Raw genomic sequence first — 17694 nt, 5'->3', positions numbered from 1 at the left:
AGTTTCAATTAAACATTATGTATTTGTTCTCTAATATGTGTATTGCTCTTTACTATTAGTAAAGAGCAAAAGATTACTATTATTACCGCCAAAGCACAATATATTCTAAATATGTTCAGGGGTTCAAATTCCCAGTCCAATTCCCAATCATACAACATATGGTAATATCGAATCAAATAAGATAAAAACATTCTGATCTGGTGACGTGAAACCAAAAGGCAATGAGTGTACTCTGGAAGAAGGGAAAGGAAGGGTGTTTCATTTATTATTATTATTATTGGTTTGGATGCGTGGTCTAGGAACTGAACCTGGGTCTTTCACATGGAAGGCAAGCATTCTACCACTAAACCACCTGTACACCATGTTTTACTAATATTTATTGAACACATAATCTTTGCCAGGCACTGTACTAAGCATATTATATATATATATTTAAATGTCACAAAACTCTATGTGATATACTGTTATCTGCATTTTAGTAATGGAGAAATCAAGCTCAAGGAGGTTAAGTGATTTGCCTAGGGTCACATATTTTAGTGGCTCAGGCAGGTTTTGAACACAAGTCTGACTTCAGTAATTTATACTGTTTAATTATTACTCTAATATATAATAATAATAACTGTGATATAGAAGCCTCTAATTTAAACATTCTGACTTAATATCTTCAGTACTTTAGAAAGAGAATTATTTTTATTATTTTTTAAATTATTAATATTATTACTATGCTGGCATTGATTGAATATGTAAGACCTGCCAGGTTCTGATCTAAGTGCTGTATTGATCTCATTAATTCTCAGAAAACCCACTTTTTGAGGAAGACACTCTATTTTATTAATGAGAAAATAGAGGCTGAAAGAGATGATGTAACTTCAGGTAGGTCAGAGAGGTGAGGGTTGGAGCCTGAATTTTAAATCCAGTCTGACAGAAAGCACATTCTGGAGTAAGCTCTACCTCTTTCAGGGTAAGTTAACCGAAAGAAATCAGTCTTCAGTTTCACTATACATAAATATACCATTATATCATATTACCTGCTGACCAGGTATTCCCATGTGTATAGTTAAGCACACTAAACTCAGAATCCCCATTGCACAGGGAAAGAAAGTATACTTTTGAAGTCTAACAGACTCGGGTTTGAGTCTTAACACATTTAACAGATGACTTTTTGAGCCTCAGCTTCCTCATTTGAACACTGGGAATAAAACTATCTACCTAACAGGTTGTTTGTGAACCAGAAATAGTCTATCTAAATACATAATACAATGCCATGGACAAGGGAGATCCACGTTATTACTCTTATTAGTATTTTAAGATTATTGATTAAGAAAATATACTTTCATATATGGTGATGGGCCAGGAACAAAGTTCCCATATTGCTCTGTAAGTGATCCTCTATATCCTTCTACCATGGAAATTACTGAGAGACCATAGAATACCACTTTCTCTAGATAATGATAAAACAGGAGATCTACTGTTTCTGTTTCTGTTGGGCCTAATTTAGGTGTGGCTCTGGTTGAAATAGAAGAGAATAGGATAGATTGAATGTATTTTCTACGTTCATCTTGTTCCCTACTTGTCCAAAGGTCCACATTCCAGAACTTGGTGAGAAGGGGACCAGTTGTGAGTCATAGCCTCCTCTACAATCAGGGTCCTCACTCTTACCACAGAACAAAACTCCTCTAGGGAAAAGCACATGGACTGTAGAGTCAGACCTGCTTGGGTTCAAATCTCTAGGCTTACTGAGGGAATAAAGGCATTCTTGGATTTCTTTAAGTCTTACTCCAAGAATGAGAATGGTGAATCACACCCTTAACTGAATGACTCTGGAGAGGCCATGATACCCATATATCCACCTTGATGAATGGTTGATAGCTTGGGGCTGAACTCACCTCTGCAATAATGAGAGGATGTTTTTTGTCTCTCTGATTTTACTGTGATCACTTTCATACACAAGGATTTGAATCATCAGACACTGTGAATTGCAAAACGTAACCGGTTAAAGGGAATCACATAGTAAACAGCTTAATTACAAACCAAACTCAGCAGAAGACTAGTGGAACTGAGATGACACAAGTTTAAATTTCAAATTCCAGCATTACAATTCACTGGTTTCTTACCAAAGAGGAAAAGGAGTCTGGATTGAAGGCTCTTTAGTTACCTTCTTCATCTCTCACAATGTATATGTAGTGCTTTATTTTACTGCACCTATCACTACCATAAATGGTTGTGGATAGCCAATAGGGAAGAAAATTGATAGCATCTTTATTTAAAATATGGCTCTAATAGTGATTTCCATCAGGATTCTCCAAATAGTTGTAACCAAAGGGATGAATTCAAATGATATCTGTGTATGTGTCCCAAATTTGCATTGTATTAATGCTACATCATTCTACTTTTAGGCTGCTTTCCATTTTAAGTTTTATTGCTGACTTCTGTTTCTGGCCAAGATGGAATAATAGGGACCAGATTTACCTTCCTGCCTGAAATAACCAAAAAAAAAAAAAGTAAAAGAAAGAAGGAAAAGAAAAAGAAAAAAATAGTAGACAAATTATATGAAACAATTTTCAAGACACTGAACACCTGGCCACAGAAGATGTTGATCCCAAGAGATGGAAAATAATGTAAGCCCTATGACTACCCAGATTATTGCCTTGGAAGAATTTCCAGGCCATAGCACAGGGAAAGATATTCAAGCAGTGCTCAGGGGATTCCCTGGGTCCAGAAGATGGGCCTGAGAGTCAAGGAAAATTTGCCAAGGCAGAGTACCAGAGAGGAAATAGTTACATACAAAGAGAGCCATGGATATCTGCAAATGGGTTCCACTTGAGTATTCAGCAAAGTACTGATTAGCACAAGCACATAAGGAAACTTTCCAAGGCTGGGGAAATAATCATTGGCAGGAATTGGAGGCATCAGTGCCTGATGCTTACACAGGATCAGGAGTAACACCTGTTCCCACCAACCAAACGAAAAAGACTCAAGGTTTATGGAGCTTTGGGCAGGGTACTCGGAAGGTTCTTGCCTGATAATGGGGGGTAATTTTCCCTAGACTAAATCCCACTCTAATTCCATTTAACAAATTTAAAAAACAAAGACCCAAAAGGACCAAAGCATTTCCAAGTATTTTAACTGAGTTCTAGAACAAATTCAAGATTATTTGAGACTACAAAAATATCTAAGGCTCAAAAAAGTTGCAATCCATGATGTATGGTATCCAAACAAAGATTATTAGGCATGAAAAGTAGCAGAAAAGTGAACCTCATAACGAGAAAAATAAATCAAAATCAAGCCAGGACTGGTTGCATGAGGTACTGCCAGTGGCCAAGGGAGCATGACTGCACTGGGCAGGGCACTAGGAGGCATTGTCAATGGAGACCCTGGTGGCAAAAGTTGAAGAACTGAGACACAGAGAACTGGAGACTGTCTAGCTAGTGTAAATAGCCTAAGGTACCCTTCTCCAAATGGAAGCCCAGAGCCCTCAAGAATGCATGGACAGGGAGATGGTGACAAGGAACCATCCTGCAAATACAAAGCTTTAGACTACTGAAGGAAATCAACTTCAAAGAAACCCTATCAAGAGATTTACATGCCTCGAAGACAACAGAAGATCACTAGGCACATGAAGATGCAGGCAGAAATAGCCCAGCCTAATGACCAAATAAAAACAACAGAGGAGACACAGACTTTGGAACAACTAATCAAAGGTGTCATATAACTCCACTAAATAAAATCAGTGGGATGGATAATGACATAAAGGAGATCAAGAAGACACTAGAAGAGCATAAAGAGGAGTTTGAAAGAAGAAATAGAAAAATAGCAGATATCACAGAGATTAAAGTTGCTGTAGACCAAGTAAAAAATATACTAGAAAGACAGAGCAGCATATTTGAAGAGGCAGAAGAAAGAATAAGTGAACTAGAGGACAGGACAACTGATTTCAAACACACAAAACAGCAAATGGCAAAAAAATTGAAAACTCTGAATTGGATCTCAGGGAAATGAAGGACAAAATAAGGCACACAAATATAAGAATCATAAGTGTCCCAGAAGGAGAAGAAAAGAGTAAAGGTCTAGGGAGATTAATTGAGGATGTAATGGGGAAAAACTTTCCAACCTTTATAAAAAACAGAAATTTGTAAATCAATGAAGCCTACCCCAAGACACATACTAATCATTTTGTCAAACGTTGAAGAGAAACAGAAAAATCTGAAATCCCCAAGAGAAAAACAATCTAATACAGACAAAGGAAACCACATAAACTGAGTTTGGACTACACAACTGGCACTATGGAGGTGAGAAGGCAGTGGTATGATATATTTAAGATCCTGAAAGAGAAAGACTTCCAGCCAAGAATTCTGTACCCAGACAAATTGTCCTTCAAAACCAAGGGAGAGAGTAAAATTTTCACAGACAAACAAATGCTGAGAGAATCTGTCCACAAGAGACCAGCCCTACAAAAAATACTAAAAGGAGATCTGACAGTTGAAAAAAAGAGTCAGGGGAGGGAGGTCTCAAGAAGGAAACAGTATTGAAGAGTACTAGTAAGGGTAACTTAAAGCATAAAAAGAGAAAGAGGGAAAAAAATACAAGGACATGACAAATAAAATCCAAAGGATAAGATGATAGATTCAAGAAATGCCTTTACGCTAATAACTTTGACAGTTAACGGACTAAAGTTACCAATTAAAAGATACAGAATGGCAGAATTGATAAAGAAAAATATAATCCAACTATTTGCTGCTTATAAGAGATTCATCTTAGACACAAGGAAACAAATAGATTGAGAGTGAAAGATGGAAAATGATGTCCAAATAAGTTGTAAACCAAACGAAAGCGGATTAGCTATACTAATATCAAACAAATAGACTTTAAATGCAAAGACATCATAAGAGACAAAGAAGGACACTATATATTAATAAAAAGTGAATTCTTCAATTCACCAAGAAGAGATAACAATCATAAATGTTTATGCTCCCAATCAAGGAGCTCCAAAGTACGAGACAAACATCGGCAAAACTAAAGAGAGCAACAGATGTTTCAACAATAGTAGTAGAAGACTTCAATTTGCCACTCTCCTCTATAGATAGAACAACCAGATAGAAGATAATGAAGGAAATAGAAAACTTAAACAATTTAATAAATGAATTAGACGTAACAGACATATATAGGTTGTTACACCCCAAACAGCAGGATATACATTCTTCTCTAGTGCTCAAGGAACATCCTCCAGATAGATCATATGCTGGGACACAAAACAGGTCTATATAAATTTTAAAGCATTGAAATTATTCAAAGCACTTTCTCTGATCACAATGAAATGAAGCTGGAAATCAATAAACAGCAAAGAACAGAACTTTCAAAAATACGTGGAGATTAAACAACCAGTGGGTCAAAGAACTTACTACAGAAACAAGTAGCGATCTGGAGACAAATGAAAATGAGAATACAGCACATCAGAACTTATGGGATGTGGCAAAGGCTACTGAGAGGGAAATTTATTGTTCTAAATGCCTATATCAAAAAAGAAGAAGGAGCAAAAATCTCAATTTGAGAAATAAAAAAGATTAAAGCAGAGTTAAATGAATGGGCAGAACAAAAGAACAATAGAAAGACTCAATAAAACCAAAAGTATGTTCTTTGAGAAAATTAATAGGCCACTAGCAAAGCTGATAAAGAAAAAAAGAGAGAGGATGCAAATAAACAAAATCAGAAATGAGAGGGAGATCTTTAGAACAGACCCTGAAGAAATTTTTAAAAAATCATAAGAGGATACTATGAACAATTATACGCTAACAAAGAAGACAACTTAGACGATATTCTAGTTTGTAAGCTGCTGGAATGTGATATACCAGAAACAGAACAGCTTTTAAAAGGGGGAGTTTTTATTAAATGACAAGTTTAAATGTTCTAAGGCTGTGAAAATGTCCAAATTAAAGCAAGGCTACAGAAATATCCACTCTAAGGCACTCAAGGAATGATATCTTTGTTCAGGAAGGCTGATAACGTTCAGGATTTCTCTCTCAATTGAAAAGGCACATTGTGAACATGGTGACATCTGCTAGTTTTCTCTCCAGGCTTCTTGCTTCATGAAGCTACCCCAGGGGCGCTTTCCTTCTTCATCTCCAAAGGTCTCTAGCTGCTTGGGCTCTGTAGGTTTTTCTAAAATGGTTCCCTCTTCAAGGGTGCCAGTAAACAATGACACCTTGAATGGGTGGAGACACATCTCCATAGAAACCATCTAATCAAAAGTTACCACCCACAATTGAATGGGTCGTATCTCCATGGAAATAGTCAGAAAGCTTCCACCCAGCAATATTCAATGAGGATGAAAGAACTTGGATTTCCTTGGGTAAACAACATAATCAAATGGACAAACGATGAAATGGACAAGTTCTTGGAAACATACAAACAAGCTACACTAACTCAAGAAGAAATAGAAGATCTCAACAAACATATCACAAGTAAAGAGATTCAATCAGTCATCAAAAATCTTCCTACAAAGAAAAACTCAGGGTCAGATGCCTTCACAGGGGAATTTTATCAAAATTCCAAAAAGAACTAATACCAATTCTTCTCGAATTTTTCCCAAAAATGAGGAAAAAGGAAAACTACCTAACTCATTTTATGAAGCAAACATCACTTTAATGCCAAAACCAAGTAAAGATGCTCTAAGAAAGGAAAACTACAGGCCAATATCCTTAATGAACATACATACAAAAATTCTCAACAAAATACTAGCAAATAGTATCCAACAACACATTAAAATAATTATACATCATGACCAAGTGCAATTTATACCAGGAATGTAAGGATGGTTCAAAACAAAAGAATCAATTAATGTATTACAGCACAGTAATAGATTGAAAGAGAAAAATAACATGATCATCTCGACTGATGAAAAAGCATTCGATAAAATTCAACATCCTTTTCTGATAAAAACACTTAAAAAGGTAGAAATCAAAGATAACTTCCTCAATATTATAAAGGGCATATATGAAAAACCCATAGCCAGCATTGTACTCAATAATGAAAGACTGAATGCTTTTCCCCTAAGATTGGGAAAGAGACAAGGATGTCCTCTGTCATCAATATTATTCAACATTTTGCTAGAAGTTCTAGCTAGAGCAATAAAGCATGAAAAATAAATAAAAGGCATCCAAAGTGTAAAGGAAGACATAAAACTTCCAATTTTTGCAGATGACATGATATAATACTTGGAAAATCCTGAGAAATCTACAACAAAGTTGCTTGAGCTAATAAACAAATTCAGCAAGGTGGCAAGATATAAAATTAATGAGCAAAAATCAGTAATGTTTCCATAAACAAGCAATGACTTGAGGAGTCAATGAAGGAAAAAATTTCATTCAAAATAGCATCTAAAAGAATCAAGTATCTAGGAATGAACTTAACTAGGGGCATAAAGGATTTGTATACAGACAACTACATAACATTGCTAAAAGAAATCAAAGAAAATCTAAATAAGTGGAAAGACATTCCCTGCTCATGGTTAGGAAAGTTAAATATAGTTGTGAATTCTACCCAAATTCACATACAGAATTCAACATGGTACCAATCAAAATTCCAACAATCTAATTTGAAGACTTGGAAAAGCTAGTTACCAAATTAATCTGGAAGAGAAAGAGACCCCAATAGCTAAAAGCATCCTAAAAAAGGAGAATGAAGTGGGAGGATTAACACTTCCTGATTTAAAAACTCATTATAAAGCCACAGTGATCAAAACAGCATGGTACTGGCACAAAGATAGAAGTATTAAGCAATAGAATTGAATCAAGAGCACAGAAATAGACCACCAAATCTATGGTCAACTGATTTTTGTGAAGTTCCACAAATCCACTGACTGGAACAAAATAGCTTATTCAATAAATGGGTATGGGAGAACTGGATATCAGTAGCCAAAAGAATGAAGAAGGAACCTTACCTACACCCTATACAAACATTAACTTAAAGTGGATCAAACACCTAAATATAAGAACCAGTATTATAAAGCTCCTAGAGGAAAATGTATGGAAACATCTGCAAGACCTAGTAATAGGCGGTAGCTTCTTAAACTTTACACTCAAAGCATAAGCAACAAAAGAATAAATAGATAAATGGGAACTCCTCAAAATCAAATGCTTTTGTGCCTCAAAAGCCTTTGTCAAAAAGGTGAAGAAGCAGCCAACTCAATGGGAGAAAATGTTTGGAAATCACATATCGGATAAAGGTTTGATTTCCTGTATATACAAAGAAATCATACAACTCAACCACCAAAGAAAAAGCAACCCAATTATAAATTGGGCTAAAGATATGAACAGGCACTTTTCTGAAGAGCAAATATATATGTCTAAAAAGTACATGAAGAGATGCTCATTTACATTAGCTATAAGGGAAATGCAGTTCAAGACTACAATGAAATACCACCTCACACCTATAAGAATGGCTGCTATTAAACAAACAGGAAATTAAAAATGTTGTAGAGGTTGTGGAGAAATTGGAACACTTATGCACTCCTGGTGGGAATGTATAATGGCACAGCTGCTAAGGAAGACAGTTTGGCAATTCCTTAGGAAACTATATATCAAGTTGCCCTATGACCCAGCAATGGTATATACCCAGAAGTATATACCCAGAAGAGCTGAAAGCAGTGACACAAGCAGACCTTTGCACACAAATGTTCATAGCAGCATTATTCACAATCACCAAAAAGATGGAAACAATCCAAGTGCTCATTAATACACACAAGTGGATTAACATAATGTGGTAGATACTTACAATGGAATATTATGCAGCAGTAAGATGAAATGATGTCCTGAAGCACATGTCAAGATGGATGAGCCTTGAGGACATAATGCCAAGTGAAATAAGCAAGACACAGAAGGATAGATACTGTATAATTCCCCTTTTATGACCATGGTAAAGGTAAAATCAGGGGACCTAGAGATACATGGAAGCTGGAGGTGGATGAATAGTCAGCTAAAGTTAAACTTAAGTATAAGGGAATAGATAGAAGTGAAGGTGATTCGCTAGTGGTCTTAAGTACTATTACCATATTGAAGGTGAACATGAATGAAAGGGAGTGTATAGACCCATGTATCTCATTGATTAACACTACAAATATAAATTCTTGCATGAACTACTGCAAAGGTATGAATCTTGTGCAAAGAGTGTACAAGTTCAGGGTATAGGAGGAAACAGCTATTGCATGCTATGCGCTATGTCAAACAGGAAAACATCAATAGTGCTACAGCAACACTAGGCATAAATAATGCGGGAAGGGACAAGAGTTAAGGGGAGGTTCAAATTTTCTATTTGGTGAGGGTGTGTTTATTGGTTCTCTTTCTCTTGGAAACAATGAAATTATCTAAAATTGAGAGTGTTGATGGACTGTTCACTTTGGACATTATACATGATGTCCAATGAATGGGGGTGGCTGAAGCATGCACTGACTGAGAAGAAGATTGGCGAATGATGGTGTATATTTATATGATTGAATATTGTGCTGCTACAAAGAGGAACGAAGATGTGAGGCATGCAACATTGTGAATGAACCTGTGGGACATTTGGTGAGGCAAAATAAACCAAAACAAAAGAGCAAATATTGTATGGGCTCATTTAGAAAATACTTATAAGAAAACAAGGGTTAGATTGTAAACTCTTATAGCAGTCACATTCAGTCCAGAAATGGTCATTGTTATTTCTGGATTTTGAAAGACTCTTTTATATATATTAATCTGGTATTTAGTGATAAGAACAAAGCCAACCAGGTAGGGACTAAGGTAATTCAGAATATAGGGAGAAGGAAGACATTGTCCATATTTTTTAACCTCATTTACTCTTTGAAACCAAAGGAAGAAAGGTTTATTTTTTCCAGAACCTAAATTTTCTGTAGCATGCAATCTAACTCAACCTGTCTGGATAAATCAATTAAATAATCCAAACACAGGGAGTCCAGAATAAGAATGAGGGCCTTTAATTCTGTATGGCTTAAGGCAATGCCTGGATACATCCCAGAGTATATTAGACAGGTAATTAAAAAGTATTGGCTAAGTCCTTTGAGGGATGGTAGAAAGAAATGTGGAACTATTAAACTTTACCACCTGGGAAACACCTGATACTGTGTCAAATATCTGGGACACTCAAATCAATAGATCAAAGTCCTTGATCTTGAGGCTTGCACTTGTGAAGCTTATGTATGCAGCAGAGAAGCTTAGTCTACCTATAGTTATGCCTAAGATTTACTTCCAGAGGACTTCCTTTGTTGCTCAGATGTGGCCTCTCTCTCTCTCTAAGCCCAACTCTGCAAGTGAAATCATTGCCCTCCCCCCTATTTGGGACATGACATCCATGGTGAAACTTTCCTTGGTGGCATGGGAGATGACTCCCAGGAATGAGCATGGCTTGGCACTGTGGGAATCAACAATGCCCTCCTGACCAAAAGGGGGAAAGAAGTATAATAAATAAGGTATTATTACTCTCAGTTCAAATAAAGAGAGTTCAAATAGAGTCAAAAGACTATTCTAGTGGTCACTCTTATGCAAGCTTCAGTTAGATACTGCTACCTATCATAACTTGCAAAACCCCAACCCAAACCATTCCTTCCAATCCTTAAGAACACCCAAGTATTATATAAGATTCTGCAAAGGTTCCATGAACTATAGTAACTTTCCAGAAACCTACATACTCCAGATGGGTTCTTGGACCAGATAAGTCCTGAAATTCAGAGGGGCCAGCCTCTCCAGAACATCAACTAGATTGAGAGTGAAAGATGGAAAATGATGTCCAAATAAGTTGTAAACCAAACGAAAGCGGATTAGCTATACTAATATCAAACAAATAGACTTTAAATGCAAAGACATCATAAGAGACAAAGAAGGACACTATATATTAATAAAAAGTGAATTCTTCAATTCCATCCACTATCCCATATTACCAACAGCCCCTCCCAAAATGTAAAAGCTAGAAAGACCATAGCCCAGATACCATAAAGGGTGAGAGAAAGATCAAAGGTGATGGTGGAATTATACAGAGAAGGTAACACTGAGCAAATGAGTATGATTGCCGAATCACTGTATTGATATTTCTTTTAATCTCCAGTTTGTTAGAGCAGCTCGAAGTAAAAACCTAAAACTGTAGAATTGTAAGCCATATTAAACTCTGAAATCTGTTCTATGACTAATTGTTGCACTGTGCTTTGAAATTTATTGTTTTTTGTACATATGTTATTTTTCACAAAAAAAGAAAAAAGTTATTTGTGGTGATAAATGCACAGCTGTATGATGATATTGTGAAGACACTGGATGAGCATGAAGAATTTAAAAGTATGCAAACAGGGTGGGCCATGGTAGCTCAGCAGGCAAGAATGCTTGCCTGCCATGCCATGCCAGAGGACCCGGGTTTGATTCCCAGTGTCTGCCCATGTAAAAAAAAAAAAAAAAAAAAAAAAAAAAAACACGAAAAGTATGCAAACAAAAATAACAGATCCTTAATAGACACAATAGATGAAATTTAAAATACAGTAGTGTTGGGTGGGCCACAGTGGCTCAGCAGGCAGAGTTCCTGCCTGCCATGCCGGAGACCCAGGTTCAATTCCCGGTGCCTGCCCATGCAAAACAAGAAATACAGTAGTGCCACACACCAGCAGATTTGAAGAGGAGAGAAGAAAGGATAAGCAAACTAGATGACAAAGCATCCAAATTTGAACAGACAAAAGAACAGGTAGAGAAAAGAATGGGAAAAATAAAGCAAGCCCTCAGGGAACTGATTGACAACACAAAGCTTGCCAATATTTCCATCATGGGTATCCCAGAAGGAGAACAGAGGCGAAAAGTGGCAGAAGAAATATGTGATGAAACAACATCCAAGAACTCCCCAATTTTTATGAAAGGCACTGATATCCATGTTCAAGAAGTGCAATGTGCTCCAAACTGAATAAATCAGACTGCTCCAAGACATATACTAATCAGAATGTCAAATGCCAAAGACAAAAAAAGAATTCTGAAAGCAGAAAGAGAAAAGTAATTCATTACATACAAGGGATTCCTCATAAGACTAAACACTGATTTATCATCAGAAACCATGGAAGTAAGAAGACAGGGGTATGATGTATATAAGATATTGAGATAAACTGCGAGTCAAGAATTCTTTATCCGGCAAAACTGTCCTTCAAAAATCAGGGAGAGTTTAAGATATACACAGATAAGCAGAAGCTAAAAGAATTCACTAACAAGAAAACTTTCTACAAGAAATTTTAAAGGGAGTCCGTAGGCTAAAAGGAAAGGATAAGAGAGTGAGGCTTGGAGGAGAGTGTAGAAATGAAGTGTATCTATAAAGGTAACTCAGAAAGTATAAGAGAGACAAAAATAATATACAACTTATAAAAGCTAAAGAAAAATGGTTGAAGTAAGTACTACCATCACAGTAATTACATTGAATGTTAAATTTAACCAAGATGTAAAGGACATGTATTCAGAAAAATACAAAACATTGCTAAAAGAAATCAAAGACCTAAATAAATGGAGGAAAATTCCATGTTCATAGATTAGAAGACTAAATATTGTTAAAATGTCAATTCTACACAAATTGATTTACAGAATCAACATAATCCCAATCAAAATTCCAATGGGTTACTTTGAAGAAATGGAAAAACAAATTATCAAATGTATTTGGTAGAGTAAGGGGTCCTAAACAGCCCAAAATATCTTGAAACCACATGTCTGTTAAAGGTTTAATATCCAGAATATATAAACATATCTTAAACTCAACAATGAAAATACAAACAACCAGACTGAAAAAATAGGCAAAAGACTTGTATAGATTTTTTCCAAAGAGGAAATACAAATGGCTAAAAAACACATGAAAAGATGCTCAACATTACTAGCTATTAGGGAAGTGCAAATAAAAAACAGAATGAGACATGTTTTCACACCTACTAGAATGGCCACTATTAAACAAACAGAAAACTCCAAGCATTGAAGAGGATATGGGGAAATAGGAAAACTTACTCACTGCTGGTTGGAATGTAAATGGTGTAGCTACTATGGAAGACAGTGTGGTGGTTCCTGAGGAAACTAAAAATGCAACTACTATTTGATCTGGCAACTCCACTACTAGATAAATACTCAGAAGAACTGAAACCATATGTGATGGAATATTATGCAGCTGTAAGAAGGAATGAAGTTCTGATGCATATGACAATAAGGATGAATCTTGAGGATAGCATGTTGAATTAACTAAGCTGGACACAAAAGGACAAATATAGTATGATCTCACTAATATGAATTACGTATAATGAGAAAATTTAGAGTTAATAACAAGAATATATGTTACCAGAAGGTAGAAGAAGTGTAGAGAATGAAATGCTGATGCTTAATTGTGCAGAATTTTTAATAATGTTGATCATATGTTTAGAAATGGATAGAGGTGATGGTAGCACATGAGCTATAAGTGCAATCAACACTTATAGTCAAAACAACTAAATTGTGTGTATAACTGTGGTTGAAAGGGGAAGTTTAGGGTCATGTATGTCATTAGAAGGAAAGCTAGAAGATCAAACATAGGACTGTTTAACATAGTGCACCCTATAGTGGATAACGAAGGTGGTTAATAGTACAATAAAAAAATATTCTTCCATGAAATAGAACAAATGAATGTCACTATTACAAGGTGTTAATAATAGGGTGTTATATGGGAAAAATATAACCAATGCAAACCATGGACTATAGTTAAACAGTACTATCATAATATTATTCCAACAATTATAACAAAGGCACCAGACCAATGCCAAACGTCAATAATAGAGGGGTATAAGGGGTAGGGGATTTTCTTTTTGGAGCAACGAAAGTGTTCTAAAATTGATTGTGGTGATGAAAGCACAATTCTGCGATTATACTGAGGGGCACTGATTTTATGCATTGGATGGATTGTATAGTGTATGAATAAAACTGCTTTTAATAAAAAAGATCATAGTATATATGCCAAATGGGAAATGCTTTTTTCTCTTAACTGTATAAGTACTTTCCAATGTCCTTACAAATTCTTTAGGAATTTTTGAACTGCTTAGAATTATTTTTAAGAACATAGTATAATTTTTTTTTTTTTTAAATACATGGGCAGGCACCGGGAAATGAACCTGGCATGGCAGGCAAGAGCTCTGAGCCACCGTGGCCCACCCAGAACATAGTATAATTTATTTAACCAGTACTTGTTGTACATTTAGACTATTTAAAATTTACATTTATCACTATTAAAATAGGTATCTGTGATAAACATAATTGTCTATACATCTATGTGAAGATCTCTGATGATTTCTCTAGAAAAAAGACCTAAAAGTATAATTTGATCAAAGCTGTGGACATATTTAAGGCTTTTGAACATATTCCCAGCCTGTCTTCCAGTAATCTTGTACCAATTTATATTTCCATGGATAGTGTGTGAGTATGCCTCTTTTCCCCTAACTTGAAAACACAGGTATAATTTTATTCAAAATATTTGCCCATTGGGTTTGTAAAAAATAGAATCATTGTTGGAACTTACAATTCTTTGATTCCCAGAAATTTGGATATGCCTTCAGATGTTTCTTAGCCATTTTGGGACATTTTCTTTTGCAAATCGCCCAATTCTTAAATTTGACATTGAAAATAGGGTACCAGAGTTTCCACCTCATTTAAATGACATCATATATGCCAATGAAAGTCTTTGAAAACTTGAACATGGAATTTAAATCCTGTGAAACTTTTAAAAAGAAATTCATTACACAAGAAGGTATGGTTCCAATTCTTATGTTTCCTCTTAAAAGAAGACAAAGAAAACTACAAAAGAGAGGCCTTTAAGATGGTTTTAAGCAATAATAAAACCAAGGACTCTATTTTCAGTTTGTCATGTTCTATCTAAGCAATAGCGATGAATACCTGCAGTATTACATTAAAAAGATCAAGTGGATCCTACCACAGGCCACCTCACTAGGTTGGTTTCCTGTAGCCAGGAAATCAAAGGTTCAGGGAAAGAACTGGAACCAGAAGAAGCATGGATTAGCAAAGCAATGTCACATGAAGAACAACAAAATATTATTGAGTTGACCACCATGTTTGGCCCTCGTTAAAAATCTACTAAAACCAAACAGGGAAAGTGGAAGACTCTAACATAACATGTGACTATCTCTAAGTGATAGGATGACGGCTATTTTTTTGCCTGGGCAGGCACCGGGAATCAAACCCAGGTCTCTGGCATGGATGGTTAGTTTTTATTTTCTGTTTTTTTGTTTATATTTGCTCCTTTACTTTGTAACAACCAATATAGAAAAGAAGAAAGGAAGAAAAGGAGGGAGGGAGTGTGGAAGGGAAGAAGAAATAAAAACAAAATCACCCCTCATATTCTGCTTACAAGCCCAGGGGAAAATATAACAAAAGCAGTCAGCATTCACCTTCTTGAGCAGCGAGATTGACTTTCGGAGGTCTCCTTTGGCAAAGCAGATCCTGCCCATGTTATAAAGAGCTTTAGCCACCTTTTCACTACAATCATGGTAGCTGACCTGGGATTGTAGTGAAACCTTTAGCACTCTGTAAGCTTCCTAGGGAATAGAGGGGAAAAAAGTCAGCCTAACAATTCTGAAGGAGCATGTCACCCATCCCATGAGGTCTATGAAGGGGCAGTTCTACCCCTCAGTGACATAACCCACCAGGACCAGTCAGTTGTGTTGTGTCACCTAAGTAATTTGCTTCTATTAAGAGATGATGTTCCAAGTTATAAATAAAGATAATAGTTCATTCATATGTATAATAAGATTTTATCTTCAAGGCTACCCTATGAGAGAGGAATATTTTATAGATGAGGGACTGGAGACTAATAAAGCCCAAGATCACACACAGCTTGCATTTGGCAGCATCAGGATTCAAACCAGGCATTCTGAATTCCATTGCCCTCATTCTTTTTCCCCATGAATTTTTATTTTGAAAATTTTCAAACCTACAGAAAATCTAAAAGAATAGTACAATGAATACACATCAATTTTTCACCTACATTCATCAATGGCTAACATTTTGGCAAATCTGCCATTTCTTGCTATACCTCTTCTTAAAAAATAATTTATATACATATATACAAATATAAATCTACACACTTGTATGCATTTTTTTGTTGAAAATAAGTTGTAGACATCAAGATGCTTTACCCCTAAGTACTTCAACATGTATTTTCTTTGAACAAGAGCCTTCTATAACAATAAAAAAAATCACTCTCAAATTTTGAATCAATTCTACTAAAGGTTCATATTCAGATTTCCCAATTGTTCCATAATGTTCTTTATAACTGCTCAAGTCTAGTATTTTATCAAGAATCACATATTTCATTTAGTTTTTAAGATTCTTTAGTCTTCTTTAATCTATAACAATTGTCCTGGCCTTGTTTGTCTTTTAGAACATTTGACATTTTTTAAAAGTTCAGGCCAGTTATCTTTCAGCCTAGCTCTCAGCCTTAACTATACTGTGTGTACTTTAGAGAAAAATCAAAGTTACACTGGAAATTATTCATTGTATGCATTTGCCTTCCCAATATGCTTTCTTTAGAAAGGGTGTAGTTATTGCTGGCATCCTCAGTTATTGCACATCACCCACTGCCTGTATTAACTGTATTGACGTTTATAAACAGAACATTTTTAACTGAGTTGGAACATGTAATCATCATCTGTCATGTGGCATGTCAGAACCACAACAAAAAAATGATGTCAATTACTGCTTCCAAGGAAACCTTGCCAATAACTCAGGAATTTCAAGGCTCTATAATGACCTTTGCATTTTTCAAAGAAAGAAAGCATACATATAGGTTAGATTATTATTTCCCCGTTTATTTTTTATTAGTGGCAAATTAAACCTCTGCCTACCAAAAAAAAATTACATTTAATGGGAATGAAATTTCTAAGTCTTCTGACTTCTGAACTGGTTATGGTTTTCTAGACCAAGCCTAGAGCCTCACATCAGACTTAGGGGGTGGGAGCAAGAGCATCTTGTTAAGAATGGATGATTCCACAGAAAACATGTTATAAATGTCAGCAAATTAATTCAATTTTTATTGGGGACCTACTATGTGCCAATTACTGTTTCAGATGCTGGAGGCACTGTAGTGAACAAAAGAGTTGCAAATCCCTGTCTTCATGGAGCTTGCTTTCCAGCAGGAAAGGTGACAGCCCATAGCACTGCATAAAGTTGAGATTTGGAGCTGCCTGGGGTTTAGCTCATTATTGTCCTCTCTTTGCTCAGGATCTCAGCACAGCAGGAAGCATCTGATGAGCAGCAGGTAGCCATCAGAAATTGGTTACTGGTGTTTTATCACAAGCAAGGCATGCATAGAGATTTTAAAATACAGAATAAAAGAAGCTTTTACTTCATTCCTGGAAATAAATTCTTATTTAGTGTGTGCATAACACTGCTCTTAAACTGGTTGCCACATGACCAACGAGACCATCTCAAATTCATCTGTGTTTCTCACTTGCCTGAGTAAGTATAAAGTTGGCTTAGTCAAATCAAAGCTATGTGGAATCTCATGATGGAAAAAGATCTTCACTGTGTAGATACTGCACTGAGGACAAAAAGTTCAGGCCAAAAGCTTTTGAGTAATGGCTTAGACTCATGGGACTTCTAAATAAAAAGGTCAGCAATCAAAAGCAATTTTTAGGACTTTTTTTTTTTTTGGTGTAAAAACAAAGTT

The 17694-nt window shown here is 35.8% G+C and overlaps 1 protein-coding gene across 5 annotated transcripts in view; it reads right to left on the bottom strand.

The window, feature by feature from the left end:
- The window catches only part of TTC23L (tetratricopeptide repeat domain 23 like), an 87118-nt gene that overhangs the window by 9043 nt on the left and 60381 nt on the right, over positions 1-17694 (bottom strand). For 2 of the 5 annotated variants that reach the window (XM_077116939.1, XM_077116938.1), the window contains exons 10-11: positions 15416-15562; positions 1887-1969 (exon numbers count right to left, since the gene is read on the bottom strand). The exons of 1 other annotated variant lie outside the window; for it this stretch is intronic. In XM_077116939.1, coding sequence (XP_076973054.1) covers positions 1887-1969; positions 15416-15562 — 230 coding nt within the window. The remainder of the gene's footprint in view (positions 1-1886; positions 1970-15415; positions 15563-17694) is intronic. 2 more of the 5 variants (XR_013157922.1, XM_077116940.1) reach the window with 2 other exon arrangements.

Source organism: Tamandua tetradactyla, chromosome 9 (assembly GCF_023851605.1).
Source record: "Tamandua tetradactyla isolate mTamTet1 chromosome 9, mTamTet1.pri, whole genome shotgun sequence".
In the NCBI taxonomy this organism is placed as follows: domain Eukaryota; kingdom Metazoa; phylum Chordata; class Mammalia; order Pilosa; family Myrmecophagidae; genus Tamandua; species Tamandua tetradactyla.
Note: the sequence above shows the minus strand (reverse complement) of the source record. Positions and strands in the feature narration are given on the sequence as shown.